The sequence below is a fragment of the Apodemus sylvaticus genome, chromosome 9, assembly GCF_947179515.1.
Source record: "Apodemus sylvaticus chromosome 9, mApoSyl1.1, whole genome shotgun sequence".
NCBI classification, from domain to species: Eukaryota; Metazoa; Chordata; class Mammalia; order Rodentia; family Muridae; genus Apodemus; species Apodemus sylvaticus.
The window spans coordinates 54203757-54228169 of record NC_067480.1 but is presented as its reverse complement, the minus strand read 5'-3'; the positions used below and the strand labels follow the sequence as shown (position 1 = coordinate 54228169).

Sequence of the window (24413 nt, the reverse complement as noted above, 5' to 3'; positions counted from 1 at the left end):
CTGAAATCATGCTAGGATCAGAGGATAACTTGTTAGGATCTGAAGACTTTGTTGAAATGACACTAGGATCATAGGAAATGATGCTAGGATCACAGGAAAATTTACTAGGATCTGAAGACTTTATTGAATTGAAGCTAAGATCATAGGATAACTTGCTAGGATCTGAAGACCTTGTTGACATGATACTAATGTCACGGCTCAACTTACTGGGATCTGAAGACTTTGCTGAAATGATACTAGGATCACGGGACAGCTTGTTAGGATCTGAAGACTTTGCTAAAATGATACTAGGATCACGGGACAGCTTGTTAAGATCTGAAGACTTTGCTGAAATGATACTAGGATCATGGGACAACCTATTAGGATCTGAAGACTTCATTGAATTGATACTAGGATCATGGGACAACCTATTAGGATCTGAAGACTTTGCTGAGATGATGCTAGGATCACGGGACAGCTTGTTAGGATCTGAAGACTTTGCTGAAATGATACTAGGATCATGAGATAATTTATTAGGATCTGAAGACATGGTTGAAATGATACTAGGATCATGGGACAACCTATTAGGATCTGAAGACTTCGTTGAATTGATACTAGGATCATGGGACAACCTATTAGGATCTGAAGACTTTGCTGAGATGATGCTAGGATCACGGGATAACTTGTTAGCATCTGAAGACCTTGCTGAGATAATACTAGGATCATGGGAAATGATGCTAGGATCACGGGATAACTTATTAGGATCTGAAGACTTTGTTGAAATGAAGCTAGGATCATGGGATAACTTGTTAGGATCTGAAGACCTTGCTGAGATGATACTAGGATCACGGCTCAACTTGTTAGTATCAGAAAGCCTCGTTGAATTGATACTAGGATCACGGGACAACTGATTAGGATCTGAAACCCTTGTTGAGATACTAGGATCACGGGATAACTTATTAGGATCTGAAAACTTTGTTGAAATGACACTAGGATCACGGGAAATGATGCTAGGATCACGGGACAACTTATTAGGATCTGAAGACTTTGCTGAAGTGATGCTAGGATCACGGGATAACTTGTTAGGATCTGAAGATCTTGCTGAGTTGATACTAGGATCACGGCTCAATTTACTAGGATCTGAAAGCCTTGTAGAATTGATACTAGGATCACGGGACAACTTATTAGGATCTGAAGACTTTGTTGAAATGACACTAGGATCATGGGAAATGATGCTAGGATCACGGGCTAACTTATTAGGATCTGAAGACCTTGCTGAGATGATACTAGGATCAGGGCTCAACTTACTAGAATCTGAAAGCCTTGTTGAATTGATACTAGGATCACGGGACAACTTATTTGCATCTGACGACTTTGTTGAAATGACACTGGGATCATGGGGAATGATGCTAGGATCACGGGATAACTTGTTAGGATCTGAAGACTTTGCTGAAATGATACTAGGATCATGGCTCAACTTACTAGAATCTGAAAGCCTTGTTGAATTGATACTAGGATCACGGGACAACTTATTAGGATCTGAAAACCTCATTGAGATACTAGGATCACGGGATAACTTATTAGAATCTGAAGACTTAGTTGAAATGAAGCTAGGATCGTGGGATAACTTGTTAGGATCTGAAGACTTTGCTGAGATGATACTAGGATCACGGGACAACTTATTAGGATCTGAAAGCCTTGTTGAAGTGATACTAGGATCACGGGACAGCTTGTTAGGATCTGAAGACCTTGCTGAGATGATACTAGGATCACGGGATAACTTATTAGGATCTGAAGACTTTGCTGAAATGATGCTAGGATCACGGGATAACTTATTGGGATCTGAAGACTTTGCTGAGATGATACTAGGATCACGGCTCAACTTACTAGGATCTGAAAGCCTCGTAGAATTGATACTAAGATCATGGGACAACTTATTAGGATCTGAAGACTTTGCTGAGATGATGCTAGGATCACGGGATAACTTGTTAGCATCTGAAGACCTTGCTGAGATAATACTAGGATCATGGGAAATGATGCTAGGATCACGGGATAACTTATTAGGATCTGAAGACTTTGTTGAAATGAAGCTAGGATCATGGGATAACTTGTTAGGATCTGAAGACCTTGCTGAGATGATACTAGGATCACGGCTCAACTTGTTAGTATCAGAAAGCCTCATTGAATTGATACTAGGATCACGACATACTTTATTAAGATCTGAAGTATATGAAGATTTATTTCCATTGATACTAGGATTATGGGACAATCTATTAGAACCTGAAAGCTGTGTTGCATTGCTACTAGGATCTCGGGACAACTTATTGTTACTAGGATCACTGAACAGCTTAGTATCTGAAGGTTGTGTTGTACCAGGACTCCTATCTAAAGGCTGTGTTATACTGGAACTACGGTCACTGCATAATTTAGTATCTGAAGGCTGGGTTGTATTGGAATTTGAGTCCTTGGACAGCCTTCTATTTGAAGGCTGTGTGGTATTAAAACTAGAATCAGTTAACAGTTTATTATCTGAATCTGAAAGCTTTGTTAGGCTGACAACAGGATTATCACTTGCAAAGATACTCTTTGTATTTGAATTGTTTGCCGAGTTGAAAGCACTATCAAGTGACAGCTTATTCTTCCTGTCTGAAATCATTATTGTGGCTGTAATAGGGTCAGGAGGCAAGCTATGCTTGTTTGCCATCTGGACTGTGAAAGGGCTAGGATTTTCAGCCCATATTGTATCAGATCCTGCAGATCCTGAATGTTCTGGGTAAGGAGGATCTTGATCTTCATGCTCTAAAATCTCTGTACTTAACGTGCTTAGATGTCTGTATCCATCATCGTGATCTTTCTTCTTTCTGAATGACATTTTGCTGTTTATGTTTCTTAGAAAAGGATCAAGACCACTCTTGCTGAGTTTCTGAAACTGCAATATAAAAGAAGAAAAAAAATTCCTTAGCATTTATTTAAAATTATACAGACTTTTCTGGTTAGTTTTCATAAAGCAAGTTGTCAATTGACTCATCTTCCCACCTTGTTTATAAAGGGGGAAAACAAACTTTATTTTAAAATACTTGACATTTGAATGAAAATGGATTTTTAGTGAAAAAATAAATTCTTAATTTTTACACTATTGTGTTTATGTTTCTCTACTTGGAGCTTTTCTGGTGAGACACTGCCATTGCTAGCTTTTAAAATTACTTTTCTTTTGCTTGTTTATTTGTCTGCTTACTTTTGAGATGGGACCTAAGTGAGCCTATTATTTTAGTCACCCTGTCTACAGTGACATCTTTAAATACTTAAAAGCTATTTATAAGTACTTTTTTTTTAATGGCTAAATTTAGTTGTGTCTGTGTAGGCAGTAAGTGGCCTTGGTAAACACCAAGCTCAAAATCTCATTTACCATAAATATTCACTATTTAGTAGTAATTTCAGAATTAAAAAAAAATGCATGTAAGTAGTAAATGTCCATGACATTATTCTGTAAGGAGCATCTTAGGGACATACATAATTTGCCTTTAAGTCTAAGTGTCAACAATGAAGGATTCCACTCAGTCTTTAATACGTCACAGTAGAATCTTGCTTTTTGAATATATAGTATTATGACTCAGATATGGTTAAGAAAATCATTTACAAATTCTGGATTACAGTAAAATTTTAGTAAAATAGCCATACTAAACTGAGACTTCTGTATTTGATCACTGAAGCAGTCTTTAAAATGAATTATGTCTATGTTTTAAAAAAATATTTGGTATTCTTTTATGAATTGTATGTGGTTGCCTGCAGAGGGCAGAAGAGGGCTTAGATCAGCCCAGGTAGTTGGGAAGCACCAGATGTGGGTACCCAGAACCAAGCTCAGGTCCTCAGAGAGAACAGCAAGGACTCTTCACTGAGCTGGAGTGATAGCTTAGCTGTTAAAACTCATAGCCCGGAGTGCCTCCAAAAAGAAAATGGAGAGAGCATACACTAGCAGCTTAACAACACACCTGAAAGCCCTGGGACAAAGAAGCTAATTCACCCAGGAGGAGTAGAAGACAGGAAATCATCAAACTCAGGGCTGAAATCAATCAAGTGGAAACAAAGAGAACCATACAAAGAATCAACGAATCCAGGAGCTGGTAAAATCAACAAGATAGATAAACCCTTAGCCAGACTGACCAAAGGGCACAGAGAAAGGATCCAAATTAACAAAATTAGAAATGAAAAGGGGGATATAACAACAGAAACTGAGGAAATCCAAAAAATCATCAGATCCTACTACAAAAGCCTATACTCAACACAACTGGAGGATCTGGAGGAAATGGACAATTTCCTTGACAGATACCAAATACCAAAATTAAATCAGGACTAAATAGATTATCTAAACAGTCCCATAACCCCTAAAGAAATAGAATGGGTCATAGAAAGCCTTCCAACCAAAAAAAGCACAGGACCAGATGGTTTCAGTGCAGAATTCTATCAGACCTTGAAAGAAGACCTAGCACCAATACTCTTCAAACTATTCCACAAAATAGAAACAGAAGGAACATTACCCAACTCCTTCTACGAAGCCACAATTACACTGATACCAAAACCACACAAAGATCCAACTAAGAAAGAGAATTTCAGGCCAATTTCCCTTATGAATATTAATGCAAAAATAATAAAATTCTGCCCACCGGATCCAAGAACATATCAAAATGATCATCCACCATGATCAAGTAGGCTTTATCCCAGGGATGCAGTGTTGGTTCAATATACGGAAATCCATCAATGCAATCCACTACAAACAAACTCAAAAGAAAAAAACCACATGGTCATTTCATTGGATGCTGAAAAAGCATTTGACAAAATTCAGCATCCTTTCATGCTTAAAGTCTTGGAAAGAACAGGAATTCAAGGCCCATACCTAAACAAAGTAAAAGCAATATACAGCAAACTGGTAGCCAGCATCAAACTAAATGGAGAGAAACTTGAAGCAATCCCGCTAAAATCAGGGACTAGACAGGGCTGCCCCCTTTCTCCTTATCTTTTCAATACTGTATTTGAGGTACTAGCTCGGGCAATTAGACAACATAAGGAGGTCAAAGGGATACAAATTGGAAAGGAAGAAGTCAAACTATCACTATTTGCAGATGATATGAGATGATATGATAGTCTACCTAAGTGACCCAAAAAACTCCACTAGAGAACTACAGCTGATAAACAACTTCAGCAAAGTGGCAGGTTATAAAATCAACTCAAGCAAATCAGTAGCCTTCCTATACTCAAAGGATAAGCAGGCTGAGAAAGAAATTAGGGAAATGACACCCTTCACAATAGCCACAAACAGTATAAAGTACCCTGGGGTGACTCTTACCAAACATGTGAAAGATCTGTATGACAAGAACTTCAAGACTATGAAGAAGGAAATGGAAGAAGACCTCAAAAAATGGAAAAACCTCCCATGCTCATGGATTGGCAGGATTAATATAGTTAAAATGGCCATTTTGCCAAAAGCAATATACAGATTCAACGCAATACCCATCAAAATCCCAACTCAATTCTTCACAGAGTTAGAAAGAGCAATTCTCAAATTCATCTGGAATAACAAAAATCCCAGGATAGCTAAAACTATTCTCAACAACAAAAGAAATTCTGGGGGAATCAGTATCCCTGACCTCAAGCAATACTACAGAGCAATAGTGTTAAAAACTGCATGGTATTGGTACAGTGACAGGTAGGCGGATCAATGGAACAGGATTGAAGATCCAGAAATGAACCCACACACCTATGGCCACTTGATCCTCAACAAAGGGGCTGAAAACATCCAATGGAAAAAAGATAGCCTTTTCAACAAAAGGTGCTGGTTCAACTGGAGGTCAGCATGCAGAAGAATGTGAATTGATCCATCCTTGTCTCCTTGTACTAAGCTCAACTCCAAATGGATCAAGGACCTCCACATAAAGCCAGACACTCTGAAGCTAATAGAAAAGAAACTGGGGAAGACCCTAGAGGACATCAGTACAGGGGGAAAGTTTCTGAACAGATCACCAATAGCGTATGCTCTAAGATCAAGAATTGACAAATGGGACCTCGTAAAATTACAGTTTCTGTAAGGCAAAGGACACCATCGAAAGGACAAATCGGCAACCAACAAATTGGGAAAAGATCTTCACCAACCCTACATCAGATAGAGGACTAATATCCAATATATACAAAGAACTCAAGAGGTGAGACCCCAGAAAACCTAATAACCCTATTAAAAAATGGGGTACAGAGCTAAACAAAGAATTTTCACCTGAAGAACTTCAGATGGCAGAGAAGCATCTTAAAAAATGCTCAACTTCATTAGTCATTAGGGAAATGCAAATCAAAACAACCCTGAGATTTCACCTTACACCAGTCAGAATGGCTAAGATTAAAAACTCAGGAGACAGTAGGTGTTGGCGAGGATGTGGAGAAAGAGGAACACTCCTCCACTGCTGGTGGGGTTGCAAATTGGTACAACCACTCTGGAAATCAGTCTGGCGGTTCCTCAGAAAACTAGGCACCTCACTTCCAGAAGATCCTGCTATACCCCTCTTGGGCATATACCCAGAGGATTCCCCAGCATGTAATAAGGATACATGCTCCACTATGTTCATAGCAGCCCTATTTATAATTGCCAGAAGCCGGAAAGAACCCAGGTATCCCTCAACAGAAGAGTGGATGCAAAAAATGTGGTATATATACACAATGGAGTACTATTCAGCCATTAGAAACAATGAATTCATGAAATTCTTAGGCAAATGGATGGAGCTGGAGAACATCATACTAAGTGAGGTAACCCAGTCTCAAAAGATCAATCATGGTATGTATGCACTCACTAATAAGTGGATATTAACCTAGAAAGCTGGAATACCCAAAACATAATCCACACATCAAATGAGGTACAAGAAGAACGGAGGGGTGGCCCCTTGTTCTGGAAAGACTCAGTGAAGCAGTATAGAACAAAATCAGAACAGGGAAGTGGGAAGGGGTGGATGGGAGAACAGGGGGAGGGAAGGGGGCTTATGGGGCTTTCAGGGAGTGGGGGGCTAGAAAAGGGGAAATCATTTGAAATGTAAATAAAAATATATCGAATAAAAGAAAATAAAGGAAAAAAAAGAAAAAAGTTTTATTCTTGATGCCTCGTTTCATATCTTTGTGTAACTTCTACATTGCCAGATTGGAAAAACTGGCAAAATTTGAAAGAATCAGCCTAATATTTCACTTCAACTCACTTCAAAATGCAAGTTAGTGGTTATAATTTGTTATAATTGCTTTTCAAATGCAAATAGATACTCAGGTGAAATATTAAGAATTGCCTGGGGTTTTTGTTTGTTTTTGTTTTATTTTTTAGAAACACATATTCCAAGATTTCATTTTCACATTGAAATTTATTAGGTCAAATGAGCTTAGAAATACATATATTTAAAGGTAGCCAGATATTTCTAATAAACAGTTCTGGTCTGGAAAATTCATTATATATATATATATATATATATATGAAGAATCCTAGTTATTGATTATAATTTTGGTACCAGACTAGGATAGCAGGACTCACCTGATGTTTGGGTTTGAATTCTGTAGTTTCTGCTTTGCAAACTGGTATGGTGTACTCTTTTTGTGCAAAAGCCACCTTGTAAAAGAGGAAGTTTTAATTTTAGACAACTTGTAATACAAAAATGTTTTCCAAGATCATTTTACTCTCAGTAGTCTCTAAAGGTATAAAAGTTGTTTAAAGGTAAGTAAGAAAGAATTCTGTCTCACACTTAATTTGCTTTCAAGATTATCAAATATACAGTGACCTTCTTTCTTTGGCTTAAGTTTAGCTTGTCAGACATAGTCACTCCTATTAGCTTTCACATTCCCTTTGCTTGTAATAATATCACTTTCCCTCTCAGCCTTCAGTCTTTCAATCTGCGCATGACTTTGCAGCTGCCGTGAGTTTTCTGGCAGAAAGCAAAAGCATGCAGATCTTGTTTTCTCATTCAGTCAGCCAGTCTGCATCTTTTAATTAGTTAAGACAATTTATCTTTAGATTTGTTATTAAAATGTATGTGCTAACTCTCGAGCTGGGGTGGTAGGCATTTGCAGAGTGTCTGACTTGTTAAATAGGTCAGACTAGTGCTCAGGACTGCACTGTGCTCTGATCGCTGAGCTATTTCTCTAGCTCCCTCAGAATAGTTCTTACTGAATTTTTGTGAACCTATTATTTTGTCATTCATTAGCTTAATTATTTCCAAACATTAATCAACTACTGTAAACAAGGCACACTCTCCTAAGTTCTAATAATGGGATAATATTTAAGCAGTAACCAACTTTAACATGCAGTATGTACATTTGGCTTTGAAGACATCAGTGAATTTTATGGTGCTAGCTTTCAAACGATATACTTCATTAAAAATTAGAAATTTTCCATTTACTATGAATTCTAAAGTTTAGGCATGTAGTAGTGACTCCATGCAATCTTGACTCTATGTCCCCATGTTGGCTCTCATGTAAGGTGTTCTCTCTTCACTGGGTAGGAAACCAACTACCACTTGCTACTGATATGATAGGAGAAGGCTTTTAAACATTCTTTTTTGGTTGGGAGCCAAGCCTTTAATGGCTGAGCCATCTCTCCAGCCCTTTAAACATGCTTATCTAAATTATATGCTACCAGTTTGTCCTGGTGACAATATAAAGAATGGCTCACAGGTTGCTTAACCCACTAGAAGGCACAACCCACTGGGGGTTGTGGTGGTGTTTTAACTACATGGAAGATTTTATTAAATAGCATTGGGACAATGATATTCTTTTGTTATATAGAAAAATACAGATTGTTTGAAAGATAAACATGAACTGGTGATACAGCTAAGTTGGTAGAGCACTTTCTTAGCATGTGTGAAGCTCTAGGTTCAAACATAAGCACCACACACACAAAAAAAGAGGTACAGATAAAAAGTAATATAATAGAAAAATCTAGAATACTGATGTCATCTTGGGGAGAAGAAACACCTTCTAAACAAGATATTAAAATTAGATATAATTTAACAACCTACTATGAAGCTACTAAATTTGACTATGCTGTCATTTAAATTAAAAATCAAACAGCAACCGGGCGGTGGTGGCACACGCCTTTAATCACAGCACTTGGGAGGCAGAGGCAGGCAGATTTCTGAGTTTGAGGCCAGCCTGGTCTACAGAGTGAGTTCCAGGACAGCCAGGACTACACAGAGAAACCCTGTCTCGAAAAAAAAAAAAAAAAAAAAAAACAACAACAACAAAAAAATTCAAACAGCATAGATAACAAAGTATTATATTTTAGAATATAAAAATATTTTCCCATATAAGTGAGTAAGCATTTAACCTTATTTATAAACATGCACAGTTGTAAGCAGTCCAATAAATAGCAACATAAGGACAGCACACATGTGAAAACTGTTGACTCTCATTAATAACCAAAAATTAAATATAATTATTGGTGGGATATTTATTCATCAAATGAAGAAAAACTCAAACGTGGAGGATGATAGTGGGTAGTTGACTATACATGCATGTTAGTACATCTGGCTTAAATGATAACCTGGAAGTGTTCATTGACATTAAATATACTCATATTCTCTGATACACTGTTCCTACTACTTATCTTGTGATATATGCTCATATAGGGGATAAAAGGGTGCTTATCATTCAACAAATGCCTATAATGTTTCAAGTCTGTTGAAGTTTCTTGAAATAAGTGATGACACACAGCATAAATTACTCCAAGTTTTATGACCATGAAAATGGAAGAATATGGATTTGAGTCTGGTATTTCTGCCAATCTCCTGGTGGTTACTTGCACCAAAATCTGCACAAGATTCATCCTATTGACATCCCTGGCTAGAGCTAAGATGGAGGAATATGTAAGAGAAACTTGCCCTGATAACATGTCAGTAACTGTAGTATGGCCTTTACCATGGGTACCATCAGCAATTGTATCTTACAAACTATCAGAGGTTTTCAAAATTCTTTTTTTTTCCTTTTTTTTTTTTGGTCCGGTTTTCAAAATTCTTAAATGTAAACAATATACTAAAAGGAGCTAAACAGCTATAAAATTCAGATATCCACAGTTAATGGAGTAGTTTTGGAATCTGAAAAGAATAGTTTTCCATAGAGGAAAGAGAATCACTGAGATTCCAACTCTAGTGGTACCTTAGCAGGAGACATAATACAGCAAGAAATGGGCTGGGGCCATGGTTGGGTCGGCTGTAATGCATTCTCTAGCTTTACTTGAAGGAGCTGTTATCTTTTAGACAAGACTTGTGCCTGCGTGGTTTCTCATGGCCTTCGGTTTCCTAGAGACCCTTCCCAGTCGCCTTCCAGCCAGGCACCATCCTTACCTTTCGGAGACTACAGACAATGTCAGTAGGACGCCTTTCCCAAGATTTCCTTAACTCGAAGGACTGTAATTCAAGAAAGGTTTCAGAAGATCAAGTTACAATCTGTTTAAAACCATAGGAGGGACAAGTGTGGCTCTGCAGGCCATGAAGAAACATTCAGCACTTTTTTCTACTTAAAAGGGAAGTGAAGAGGATATGTGCATATTTATTCATACTTAGATTGCATTTGTGATCAAAACGTATGTCCACTGCCATTTAAAGAACATTCAAGCTAGAAGATGAAAGTCCAAGGAGCTAAAAACAAGAATGACATGTGACCATTTTCTTGGTGACTTTTCTGCCTGCTTTATTGTTACTTGTTTGTTTTTAAGTGTGTTGTAGATATTCAGAGATGAGAAGCTCCTGGGACTTCACTTTGAAAATTGTAGAGTTCTTTTCATACTAAACATACTTCATGTAATGCTTGTTTATGCCAGCCCCTCATATTACTTTATATGAATTATATGAGAATTACACAATCAGCATTAATCATTTGACAGTATAAGACTTTATGGATTGAAACATATGCCTAAATATTCATTCTTTGCTTTGAAAGTAAAATGCACTATGCCTTTATTTTTAAGATGCTGAATATAAAACTTACTTAAAAAATATTGGACCTATCAACATCTGTTATGGAGGCAGGGAGACACTTCTGAGGCCCCACTCCAGAGGAGACAACTGTCACTGGGAATGAGACATTTTCTTCACAGTGTAGTGACAAGTAAAGTGCCTATACCCCTGTAATAGCCTCTCACAGGTTCCTGTAAGGAACGACAATGAAACTCCTGGGCCACCAAAAGGTCTTTGCAGACATGAACATAGAAGGGGGACTAGTAGGACAGAGCAAGGGGTCAGCAGGAGGAGAACAAGAGGTGACAGTAGATATGATCAGAACACCTTACAGATGCGAATAGGAATAGAATGGATCCCATCTCTGTGTATGCTTAATATATGCTAATAAATATTTTTATTCTAAGTTGTTTTGTTTAGAATATACTATACTACAGCACACCATACCAATTTATCTTGTCATTACCAAATACTCTTTGTTGATCAAAATTAAAGTCCCATCCCTCCCAACCTTTCATGCATCCTGACTATTGGAGAAGGCTTTAGGACCAGTCAATGCCAGTGCTTAAATGGAAGTTAGTTGAGCCATATTGTCAACGTTTTAATTTATGAAGGGCTCAAAAATCATGAAGGTGTTATTGAAAGACGGCCACCTGGATGAGCTGGGCGTGGAAAGGGGTGCGATCAGTCCTTCCCAGTTCAGATTTGTACTCCAGGCGTTGGTCTCAAAATAGAACATTTCTTTTAACACACCGTCCACCTTGGTTCATAAAAAACTCCTTTTTCAACTTCAAATTACTCCAAAGCTTATTTTTCCATAGAATTCTGAGGATTTTGTAACTTGCTTATGAAGGTTAGCTGTTTAGGAATTTGTTCTAGAACTCTGAAATGTCTTCAATTTATAAATCTGTTGCCCTGGTGATAGATTCTTTCAAACTTCTAAATCTTACATAGGTGGTCAGCCTTAAAAGCGAGTCTTTTCATTTCTCTTAGTTTTATTTTAGTTTTATGTATGTGTATAGATTTATCATCCTTAAGAAAGACATTTAAGGTAAGTTTTCTTTTACTTAAAAGAAAAGACTGGAGTGTTATGAAAATGGAATCAGAGACCTTATAATGTTTGATAGTAGTCTATCATAGACCTTATAATATTTGATAGTAGTCTATTTTATTTACCATAATTCTAAAAAAATTTAAAAAGTTATTTTATGTGTCAATAATTTGCTCCTTTTTCTGATTATTATTTCATGGTTTGTTTATGAATTGGTGACATCTGGTTGTTTTCAACTTCCATTGATAAATAAGGCTGCCATGAACAGGAATTTTCAGACTTTTCTTCATAACATATAAATCTTAATTTCTCTAAGATAAGTACCCAAGAATTCAATTACTGGCAGGTACAGATCTAGTTTTTGTCTTTTTTTTTTTTTTTAAGAAACTATTAATCTGTTTTAGGAGTGGTTTCATTCTGTTTTAAATTTTAGATGACACTTAGTCCATGATTCATTTTAATTTCTGTGAATGTCCAGTTGCAGCAAAAACAGTTGTTGGAAAGGCATCATTATTAGCCATTTCATTCTACATGTGGGGCTATTGTTGGCATGCTTTTTTCTTTTTCTTTTCTTTTTCTTTCTTTCGAGACAGCATTTCTCTGTGTACTGTCCTGGAACTCACTCTGTAAACCAGGCTGGCCTCAAACTCAGAAATCTGCCTGCCTCTGCCTCCCAAGTGCTGGGATTACAGGTGTGCGCCACCACGCCTAGCTGGCATGCTTTTTTTCTAAACAATTTATTTATTATATATGTGTATATTCATTTTACTTTTTGAGAGTTTTCTCTCAGGTGTTTCTGTGTACCGTGTGTATGATTGGTGCTTACAGAGGTCAGAAGAAGGTATGGGATTCCTTCTGATGCCTTTTTCTGGAGTAGACTACCATGTAGGTGCTGGGAAATGAACCCAGAACCTCTGCAAGATCAACAAGTGCTCTTAACCTCTAAGGCATCTCACCAGCCCCACTAGTATGGCTATTACTTCCCACTGCTCAGTGTACCTGTTGTTCCTCTAAAATCTCACTCAATTCGCTATTTAAAGTAGTTACTCTTTGTTATTTATTTTGTTATTTATTTGTTGTTTAAAGATTATTTAAAATAATCTTTATAAGAAAAAACATACTCATGTTGTTTCTTATAAAGATTATTTTAAATAATCTGTGTTTCTACCTACATATATTTTTGGAGTGACATTTTCTTTACAAATCTACAGTTTAGACAGAATCTACATTAAATCTTTGGAGCAGCTTAGAGAGAAGTGATATAGAAATATTACTGATTTTTTTCACAACTAAAAAAATACTATATAGACAGTGTGTCATCTGAAAATGCAATTTTTTCTCCTTTTCTGAATGACTTTTGTGTCCTTTTTCTGATCTTTAAGGGTAAACAGTCTTTCAGTATTGAGTATAATATAGTATGTGAGCTTTTTTAGAAAGTTACCTTTTATTACAACTTTGTTGAGAATATTATATGCTGGGTGTTGAAATTTCTGAAAAGCTTTTAGCCCTGTTCATCATTCTGTATTAGTTCACTCCTGTAATCTGTTGACACGTATTTCTTTAATACTCGTAAGACCATTCAGGTGGTCTACTTTATTGTGACTGAACAGGGAGTCTGTGCCCATTCTGTGCTATGACATTGACTTTGACAGTTATTAACCAGACCTTTTTGGTCAGTAACTAACCACATACATGGCAGTGCTCTCAAGATTATATTTCCTAATAATGCCATAGTTTTTATAAGTATACTCTGTGGTTCTTAAAGAAAGAGAACTTTAGACCAATTTCCCTTATGAGTATCAATGAAAAAACATTCAATAAAATTCTTGCCAACCGAATCCAAGAAGACATGAAAATGATCATTCAACATGATCAAGTAGGCTTCATCCCAGGGATGCAGGGATGGTTCAATATATGGAAATCCATCAATGCAATCCACTACATAAATAAACTCAAAGAAAAAAAAAAACCCCACATGATCATTTCATTAGATGCCGAGAAAGCATTTGACAAAATCCAACACCTCTTCATGATAAAAGTCTTGGAAAGATCAGGAATTCAACGTCCATACCTAAATATAGTAAAAGCAATATACAGCAAACCAGTAACCAACATCTCCAACTAAATGGAGAGAAACTTGAAGCAATCACACTGAAATGGACTAGACAAGGCTGTCCACACTCTCCCTACCTGTTCAATATAGTACTTGAAGTCCTAGCTAGAACAATTAGACAACAAAAGGAGGTAAAAGATATAAAAATTGGGAAGGAAGAAGTCAAAATATCACTATTTGCAGGTGATATGATCATATACTTAAGTGACCAGAGAATACTACAGCTGATAAACAACCTCAGCAAAGTGGCTGGATAGAAAATTAAAAAAAAAAAATTAATAGCCTTCCTCTACTCAAAGGATAAAGAGGCTGAGAAAGAAATTAGGGACATAACACCCTTCACAATAGTCACAAATAATATAAAATACCTTGGTGTGACTCTACTGTATGACAAGAACTTCAAGTTTCTGAAGAAAGAATTGAAGATCTCAGAAGATGGAAAGATCTCCCATGCTCATGGATTGGCATGGTTAATATAGTAAAAATGGCCATCTTGCCAAAAGCAATCTGCATATTCCATGCAATCCCCATCAAAATTTCAACTCAATTCTTCATAGAGTTAGAAAGAGCAATTTCCAAATTTATCTGGAATAACAACAACAACAAAAACAAAAACAAAAAAAACAAAAACAAAAACAAAACAAAACAAAAAACCAGGATAGCTAAAAACTATCCTCAACAATAAAAGAACTTCTGGGGGAATAAGTATCCCGGACCTCAAGTAGTACTACAGAGCAATAGTGATAAAAACTGCATGGTATTGGTACAGTGACAGACAGGTAGATCAATGGAATAGAACTGAAGACCCAGAAATGAATCCTCACAGTGTGGTCACTTGATCTTTGACAAAGGAGCTAAAACCGTCCAAAGTGGAAAAGACAGCATTTTCAACAAATGGTGCTGTGCTGTGTCAACTGGCAGACAACATGTAGAAGGATGCAAATTGATCCATTCTTATCTCCCTGTACAAAGCTCAAGTCCAAGTGGATCAAGGACCTCCACATAAAACCAGATACACAGAATCTAATAGAAGAGAAAGTAGGGAAGAACCTGGAGCACATGGGCACAGGGGAAATTTTCCTGAAAAGAACACCAATAGCTTATTCTCTAAGACTAAGAACTGATAAAAGGGACATCATAAAATTGCAAAGCTTCTGTAAGGCAAAGGATAGGACAAAATGACAACCAACAGATTAGGGAAAGATCTTTATCAATCCTACATCCTATAGAAGGCTACTATCTAATATATACAAAGAACTCAAGAAGTTAGACTCCAAAGAACCAAATAACCCTATTTAAAAATAGGGGACAGAGCTAAACAATGAATTCTCAACTGAGGAATACTGGATGGCTGAGAAACACCTAAAGAAATGTTCAACATCCTTAATCATCAGGGAAATGCAAATCAAAACAACCCTGAGATTTCACCTCACAGCAGTCAGAATGGCAAAGATCAAAAACTCAGGGGACAGCAAATGCTGGAGAGGATGTGGAGAAAGAGAAACACTCCTCCATTGCTGATGGGATTGCAAGCTGGTAAAACCACTTTGGAAATCAGTTTGGTGGTTCCTCAGAAAATTGGACATAACATTACCTGAGGACCCAGCTGTACCACTCCTGGGCATATACCCAGAAGATGCTCCAACAGGTAATAAGGACACATGCCCCACTATGTTCATAGCAACCTTATTTATACTAGCCAGAAGCTGGAAAGAACCCAGATGTCCCTCAACAGAGGAATGGATACAGAAAATATGGTACATTTATACAATGGAGTGCTACTTAGCTATTAAAAACAACGAATTCATGAAATTCTTAGGCAAATGGATGGAGCTAGAAAATATCATCCTGAGTGAGGTAACCCTATCAAAAGAACACACATGGTATGCACTCACTGATAAGTGAATATTAGTCCAAAAGTTTGGAATACCCAAGATACAACTCACAGACCACATGAAACTCAAGAAGGAAGACCAATGTGTGGATACTTTGATCCTTATTGGAAGGTGGATTAAAATACTCATGGCTCACAGCCAACCAATAGACTGAGCTCCATAGGGTCCCCAATGGAGCAGCTAGAGAAAGGACCCAAGGAGCTGAAGAGATTTGTAGTCCTGCAAGAGGAACAATAATATGTACCAACCAGTACCCCAAGAGCTCCCAAGGACTAAACCATCAACCAAAGAGTACACATGGAGGTACTTAAGGCTCCAACTACATATGTAGCAAAAGATAGCCATTTCAGACATTAATGAGAAGAGAGGCCATTGATCCTATGAAGGCTTCCCAGAATATGAAGGATTCCCCAGAATAGGGGAATGCAAGTCAGGAAATTGGGGTGGGGATGAGCAGGGGGAGGAGGGATGAGATGGGGTTTTGGAGGGGTAATGAGGAAAGGGAATGCCATTTGAAATGTAAATAAAGCAAATATCTAATAAAAAATCCAAAAAAATTGACGATAAATTAAACTCAGTTTAAATCTCAAAAAAGAACCCAACCAATAAAATTGCATTCTCCATAATGCATATCCATCACTAAATGGGATATAACTGAATATCTAACTTCTCAAGGTGAGCGGGCGGTTAACCATATACACTCTAGGATCATATCCCCAAATCCCTATACAGTTTATCTAAAGTCAGCTTCAGTATCCTCACCTGCAATTAAAAACAGTAGAAATTCTTATTTTGCAAGCATCAAAATAAAATAGTGCGCATTAACAGCTTAAAATGGTGCCCATCATAGTATAATCTCATTAAGTGTTAGTTTCTGGGGCCTGCTGCACAGTAGGTTTTCCCATATGTGTATCATGAACAGTATCAACTTAGTCACAGCTAACAGTGAAAAGACTGATGCCTGAATCCACATCTTCAAATTGAAATCTCGGGCTCCTGTAACAACATGATGCTATGTAGAAACATGCCCTTCCATGCAGATTATAGAGTCAGGTGGAATTTTTGTGCTATTTTAGATGCGTGAGTTAGTATGAAGATGTGAACATCAAACATTAAAATTTCTAGGGCATCTTTTAATGGTTTATTGGAACAACTGGTCAAAATATTAGGGTCAGCAATGTCCTAGAGAACTGAGGACTGCAGACTTTACAGTGATTACTATATTCTGTTGCATGGGATCCAATAAATTTTCACATCAAGCCTACTCTCTAGGAAAGAGAATTAGTGAGAAGCACCTGTGCCTTGGATTCAGTATTTGTTAATCATTAAACACTATAAGAAAAAGAGCTGATGTTTCCTTAGGGCTTGGACACTTTCCCCTGTTCTTCCCTTATGAATGTAAAAGCTGAGGTAGGCAAAACCTTTCTTCCCCATTGCCTTTCATCTAGATAGTTATTTCTTGCTTGATCCTTATTCCAGGCCACACAATTCTTCTTCTATTTCTGAAATACTTGTTGCTGTTATCTTGACATATACATAAACATGAGCAATTCAAATAGTGAACTTTAAGTATATGGGCAATTAGGATAAGAAAATTATTGCAGGCTATTTGATCACACCATGAACCCCAAGATTGTTATTTACTTTTAAAAAAATGTTTCTAGTTGGGTGTAGTTCGGCTGTTAGAACACACTTTTGATCCAAAAAAATGAAGGTTACGTTAGTTTTTAGAAGGAAGCAGCATATTTGAAAGTGATGACTAATTGAGAGGCAAGCAAAGAGACAAATCAGAGAAAGCTTTGACAGAATAGGATATGCCCAATTCTCACAAGAGGAGAGAGGAAGGGGAAGCTACTTAAGGGGCAGGGCAGAGTCTTACCAGGACAGTTAGATAAAGGGAACAAGTCAGACACAGGTAAAAACAGAAGGAGCCAGAGGATTAGAACAGATCATCAGAGTTAGTTTGAGGCCAAGCAGAGCAAAAATTCAGAGTCTGGACGAGAAGTCAGCTTGAATCAGTCAACTTGAAGAGGAGCTGGAGTGAGAACAGCTGAGTTGACCATCCAGCCAGAGTTCAGGAAAAACAATTAAGGGTGAGCTCATTCAGCAGTAAGTCTCAGAGGCTGAAAACATTCTGTGCCTAGGTTAGATTGTTGGGAAGGCCAGATTCTTCCACAATTAGGCCTAGGTTAGTAGCCAGAGGCAGTAAGACATTGAAGATGACAATCATTCAGGAGAATAAAATACTACTACAGAAAATTGCCTCTTAATTTTTTTAGATTTACTTATTTTGCTTATGCCTACATGTATGCACATGCCCACATTCCTACCTGGTGTTCAGAGAGATCAGATGCTAAATCCCCTGGAAGTGGAGTTATAAGAGACAGCTGTAGGCCACCATGTGGATGCTGGGAACCTAACTCTGATCCTCTGAAAGAGCAGGTAGTGTTCTTAACTTCTGAGCCATTTCTGAAGCTCTGAAAATGGCCTTTTAAAATGATGTTCATATCACAAGAGATTGGCCTATCCTGTGCTTCCTAGTCTTTGCTTTATGTGGCTTACTTTTCAAAATAGCAAGGCAGAAACAATCAACTGAACTGTAGGGCTTGCTAAAGTTAATGAGCCATTTATATGCTCTATAAATGTATAAATATAACCTTAAAATTTACAATAAATGCATGCATGCATATTGTAGAATGGCAATAAATAATAACTAAATAATAAAATGACAAATAGTTTTAAAAGGATATATCCATTTACTTACAGGTCTCCCTTTTTTATTTGTGTTTAATTCTTCGAAGGGTTTATCAGGCATTATTAACACATCTGAAAAAGAATGAAAAAAAAAACCCAAAAGTCATGTAAATTGTTTGGCCCCTGTAACATTTGAGAAGAGAAGTGGGCTTTATAAGTACATCTCTTGGCCAGGGGCAAAAGCCAAGTGACTAAAAGTTCAGGACTTGGACTCCACAAGTTTGTCCAACTGACCATTTGATTGGGCAAGTAAGCTTGCCTCTTCTGGACTTGTTTTTCTGATCTGGCAAGGGATTGAGACCTTATCTGATATGTGAATTGTTTCATGGGTATTCCAAGTTTCTGGGCTCATATCCGCTTATCAGTGAGTACATACCATGTGTGTTCTTTTGTGATTGGGTCGCCTCACTCAGGATGACATTCTCCAGTTCCACCCACTTGCCTAAGAATTTTATGAATTCATTGTTTTTAATAGCTGAGTAGTACTCCATAGTGTCCACTCCTCTGTTGAGGGACATCTGGGTTCTTTCCAGCTTCTGGCTATTATAAATAGGGCTGCTATGAACATAGTGGAGCATATGTCCTTATTACATGCTGGGGAATCCTCTGGGTATATGCCCAGGAGGGGTATAGTAGGGTCCTCAGGTATTATCATGCCCAGTTTTCTGAGGAACTGCCAGACTGATTTCCAGAGTGGTTGTACCAGCTTGGGACCCCACCAGCAGTGGAGGAGTGTTCCTCTTTCTCCACATTCTCTCCAGCATCTGCTGTCCCCTGAGTTTTTGATCTTAGCCATTCTGACTGGTGTGAGGTGAAATCTCAGGGTTGTTTTGATTTGCATTTCCCTGATGACTAAGGATGTTGAACAGTCAGAATACCCATGAAACAATTCACATATCGAATGATGCCCAAGAAGGAAGGAAGGAGAGGCCCCGGTCCTGGAAACGCTCAGTGCAGCAGTGTAGGGGAATACCAGGACAGGGAAATGGGAAGGGGGTGGATTGGGGAACAAGGGGGAGGGAAGAGGGCTTATGGGACTTTTGGGGAGGGGGGATCCAAGAAAGGGGATATCATTTGAAATGTAAATAAAGATTATATCAAATAAATAAAAAAAAATAAAAAATAAATTAAAAGTTAAAAAAAAAATAAAAGACCTTATCTGGTGGAAGGTTTTGTGATGTAATGTCTAAAACATCTAACACTGTGCCTGCTGCATAAGAAGCATGAGAGTAATGTGACTGTTATTGACATCCTTAACCATCGCTAGTGTCCTCCTTATATATAGGAAATCCCTGGATGCCCATACCCTTGGGTCAGTACTGCTTTTGGAATGTGTATGGAAAGAAATAGCAGTTACATGTCACTGTTCTCTGCACATTCCATGCACATAAAAGATTAATTTAGGTTATAGTAGATGTTTTGTTAAGTACTTCTGCTTTTAACTCTGGCTCTTGATGGCAGTTCAGAAATATTAATTAAAACATAATTAAACATCGTTATGCTCCTACCTTCTCTTGGGAAGGGGCTACTAAATACTAGCTGTGTAATTCAAAGCTGTGCTTCGTGGCTTGCTCAAAAGGTGGCTTGTACACACCTTTGGAGCTGTGTCACTTTCTCTGACAGACATTTCTGTAATTTTCCATTGTTACTTTGCAATCTATACCCAATTCTAGGCAGACAATCTATATTCTACATACCTATCATGGATAATACAGATTTTCTTAATAATTCAATCTGTGATACTAAAGAAGCATCTTCTGAAGAAACCAAGAAAATTATAAAGTGGAGAGCACAATGACCATGAATTTCAATGAGTTATTCTGCTGCCTGACTGTTTATGCACAAATACCAGGACTCAGGAGGTCCCAGTGCAAGATACTCAAAAGTAATTGGACTAGCCTGGCATAATGGAGCATGCCTTTAATCCCAGCACTGGAGAGGTAGAGGCAGGTAGAACTCTGTAAGTTCAAGGTCAGCTTATTTACATAATGATTACCAGGATAGTCAGGGCTATGTTGAGAGACCCTGTCTCAAATAAATATTGGGCTAGCTCTATGCTAATTTATCTACTGATGATAATATTGAAGGAAATTGACAGGGTTACTCTGAGAACATTACTAAATAAACTCTTTAATACACTATATTTTATTCAATGAAAATATGCTATGTATATTTGCACATAATTTATTATGCTAAATTACAGAAGACTGGTATGCATAAAAGTTGAAACATAATGCAAGGAATAGCAAAGCCCCTTTTTTGTTGTTTTTGAGACAGGGTTTTCTAACTATGTGGTTTTGACTGTCCTGGAACTTGCTATGTAGACCATGCTGGCTTGGAACTTACTTACTACATAGACCAGAGAGGCCTAGAAATTAAAAAGATCTTCATGCCTCTGCCACCTGAGTACTGGGATTAAAGCTGTGTACCACTCTGCCTGGAATAGCCACTTTATTTTTATTTTTATTTTTTGAGACAAGCTCTTATGTAGGCCAAGACTGGCCTCCAATTGGTTTCATAACTGATGACAGTCTTAAGCTGATCTTCCTGCCTAACCACACCCATCTATTAAAACCACTTTTAGTACATAATTAGAAATCCTATTTAAGTAGGGTGTTGTTGTTGTTGTTGTCTGGAGATGAGTTTTTTTGTAGTCCAGGTGGGCCTCAAACTTGCCATGTAACAAAACTGACCTTGAACTTGTGATCCTCTCCCTCCCAAATGCGGAGAGTACAGACTACGCCATGCTGCCTGCTCTATGCTGTGCAGAGGTCTGAACTTGGGGTTCCCTACATGCACTGCAAGCCTTCTACCAACTGACTACATCCCCAGCCTCAGTGACCTCACATGTTATAGCTTCATAGGGTTTATTGGATAAGACAGATATGGGAGGTGTTCAGAGTTCTGGAGAAGGACTAAGTCAGTTTAAAGAAACAGAAAAACAGTAGTTGTAGCATACTGTTCCATGCTTTGTGTGAGGCAGAATTTCAGTAGCTATCCTGAAACTCACCATGTAACTAAACTTGGACTCATAATTCTCTTAACTGCCACCAGACCAGGATTCTAGGCTTATGTCTCCACCTCTAACCCACTCTTTCATTTTAAAAATGGGAATATTGTGGGGATGGGGATGTAGCTTGGGGAGAGAGCACGGCTCAGCCCTGGGCCTGCTCCCAGATCCGGGGAGATTGGAAGATTTTACAAAACAGTGACTTAAGATCACAGGCACAGCGGCAAAGCTGAGATGAAATCTCATTTATAACCTCACTTTATACAAAGGAATAACTTCACATTCTGACAGTTAAAAAATAATGGAATATGAAGTCTGCTTTCTCCAGTTTACCTCAAAAGTTCTATGATTAGGAGAATCCAAAATAGAGGGTTTACAGGGAACAGAAATGTATTTCTTAGTTTAAGAAGCTGAGAATTCCAAGATCAGAGGGCCAGGGTCTGGTGAGGGTCTTCTTGTATCACTGCACAGCAGGAAGCAGAAGGGCAAGACAAGGACTGCAGAGACAAAAGATGCCAAGCTCCCTCTGTTACAACAAAGCCACGCCTGCAATAACAACCTACTCCCGGAGCAACAGTATGAAATCATTCCCCCTATTCTCAAGGCAGAGTCCTCTCATTAGGGCCCATCTCCTGGCACTTCTGTCTTATTAATAATGTTTCCAACACCTGCTCTCTGGAAAACACATTAAAGCCATAACGGTCTGCCTCTGGCCCTCAAATGTGAGGCACTTCACATGGAAAAATACATTCATTCTATCCAGTGGCCCCAAAGTCTTAACTTCTTTTGGCTAGCAACCCAAAAGTCCAAGGTCTTGTCTAAATCAGACTTGAGTGAGACTTTAGATGTAACTGACTCTGTGGCAGATTTCCCTCCAGCTGTAGGCCTAGGAAACAAGTCACCTGCTTCTAAAATAAGATGTCTTATTAATTCTGAGTGATTTTCCAGTCATTCAGTTTCTAGAATAAACAACACTTTAATTGTACTGTGACTAGGCTGGTGGTCCCAGGTGCTATAAGAAGGCAGAGTGAGCAGGCCAGGTGGAGCATGCCAGTGGTCGCACTCCTCTGTGGTAGCTGCTGCAGCTCCTACCCTGGCTTCCATGGACGATGAAGTACAAACTATAAAATGTATTAAACTCTTTCCTTCCCGTGTTTCTTATGGTTCGTGGTGTTTTATCACAACAACAGAAACCCTAACTTTGACAATTTGTTGATCACATTTTTTATTTGATTCTGTTCTCCATAATCCCTTAAATGAAGGCTCTTCTCTGCACCCCACAAACGTATAAAGAAATACAATTACTTGCTCATCTTCTGTCCGTAGCATACACTACAGTTATATTGTTAATTTAGCTTCATTTTTATTAATTACTGTTGTCTCTTCTAGAGGAATATGTAGCCACTGCACAACTCTGACTGTCCAGGTTATTAGAGGATGCCCAGGTACAACTTTGACGTACACTGTGGTGGCTGCCTTGATTCCATGGGTATCTCCTGTTTCCTTCGACACGGCATAATTCCTCAGAGGGCCTCTGTAACTCTGACTCACCATTATCAAATGATCTTAGTTTTCTATATTTATGCTAGATTACTTGTTTAAAAAATATGCTATTATTTTGATACCACTGAGAAAAGCTTCTTGAAGTAGGGAAATATGTTCATGCGAAGATCTATCCAGTAGACAAACACTTTGGAAACAGATAAATGTAATATGTTATTTCCTAGTTACAGTACAACATATGTTGAATGAAAACTGTCTGGGCTCCCACTTTTAAGCGCATTAATATTTTGTTTTGATTTCCCACTGTTATTGGGAGGCTGTGTTTTTATAATAAGGAGAAAATAGCATAATTTATATCTTGAAGGAAATTGTGATCATTATTTTATGAGAATTCGAGTTCCAAACTTCAATGGCCCAATATTTGAAAATTGTAATAATTTATAAATAATAGCTTACCTGAAAAATGTGGAGATTTTTCCATTTTACGTCTATTCTAAAATAAAAATGAACAGAGAAAGTGGATAGAAAAACAATTAAATATCAGTATAATTTTAAAAACAGTATTATTGATGGTAATAAATGAAATTGTTAATATTTGGCTCTATATTAGCATCATTTAGCCAGTGCAATTAGGGGTTATAACATACGTGTGGGGCTGAAGCATTGTGTAAATAGGCTGCTAAGAAGCAAATGCCTAGTATTAAAAGAAAATAAATGATATTACATTTATTATTACATATTTTTATTTTTCCAAGTCTCAGGAAACAAAAAATAATTTAAAGAATAAATAGAGACAAACTAAATAGAAAATAAAATGTATATCAGAAAGATGCTTAAAGAATTGGTTCCTCCACTAAAATGACACAGTCAAACCCTGAGGCAGCAACTATTTTAGAATTCTAGCATATAACCCAAAACTTCCAGCAAACAAAGGACTGCTGAGAGAGGGAAGAATGTTTTTAAATGTTTTAAAGACAAGTTTTGTATTTCAGGATGTATTGACTACAAAACTAATTCAAAATGGGAACAGCCTTTGCAATCAATCAGTCAGTAACCATCCTTCAACAGTTAACAACAGCAACCCTTGAAGGAGAAATGATTCCTACACTTAACATTTAAATGATCCAATTTTTTTTTAAAAAAA

General features: G+C 37.6%; 1 protein-coding gene across 1 annotated transcript in view; it reads right to left on the bottom strand.

Annotated features, from left to right (window-relative positions):
* The window catches only part of LOC127691901 (cation channel sperm-associated targeting subunit tau-like), a 30045-nt gene extending 6295 nt beyond the window's left edge, over positions 1 to 23750 (bottom strand). The window contains exons 1-7 of the mRNA XM_052191832.1: positions 23726 to 23750; positions 18767 to 18828; positions 10332 to 10394; positions 7529 to 7603; positions 2055 to 2908; positions 1575 to 1727; positions 208 to 1526 (exon numbers count right to left, since the gene is read on the bottom strand). Of these exons, the coding sequence (XP_052047792.1) occupies positions 208 to 1526; positions 1575 to 1727; positions 2055 to 2908; positions 7529 to 7603; positions 10332 to 10394; positions 18767 to 18828; positions 23726 to 23750 (2551 nt within the window). The remainder of the gene's footprint in view (positions 1 to 207; positions 1527 to 1574; positions 1728 to 2054; positions 2909 to 7528; positions 7604 to 10331; positions 10395 to 18766; positions 18829 to 23725) is intronic.
* Positions 23751 to 24413: the final 663 nt, after the last annotated feature.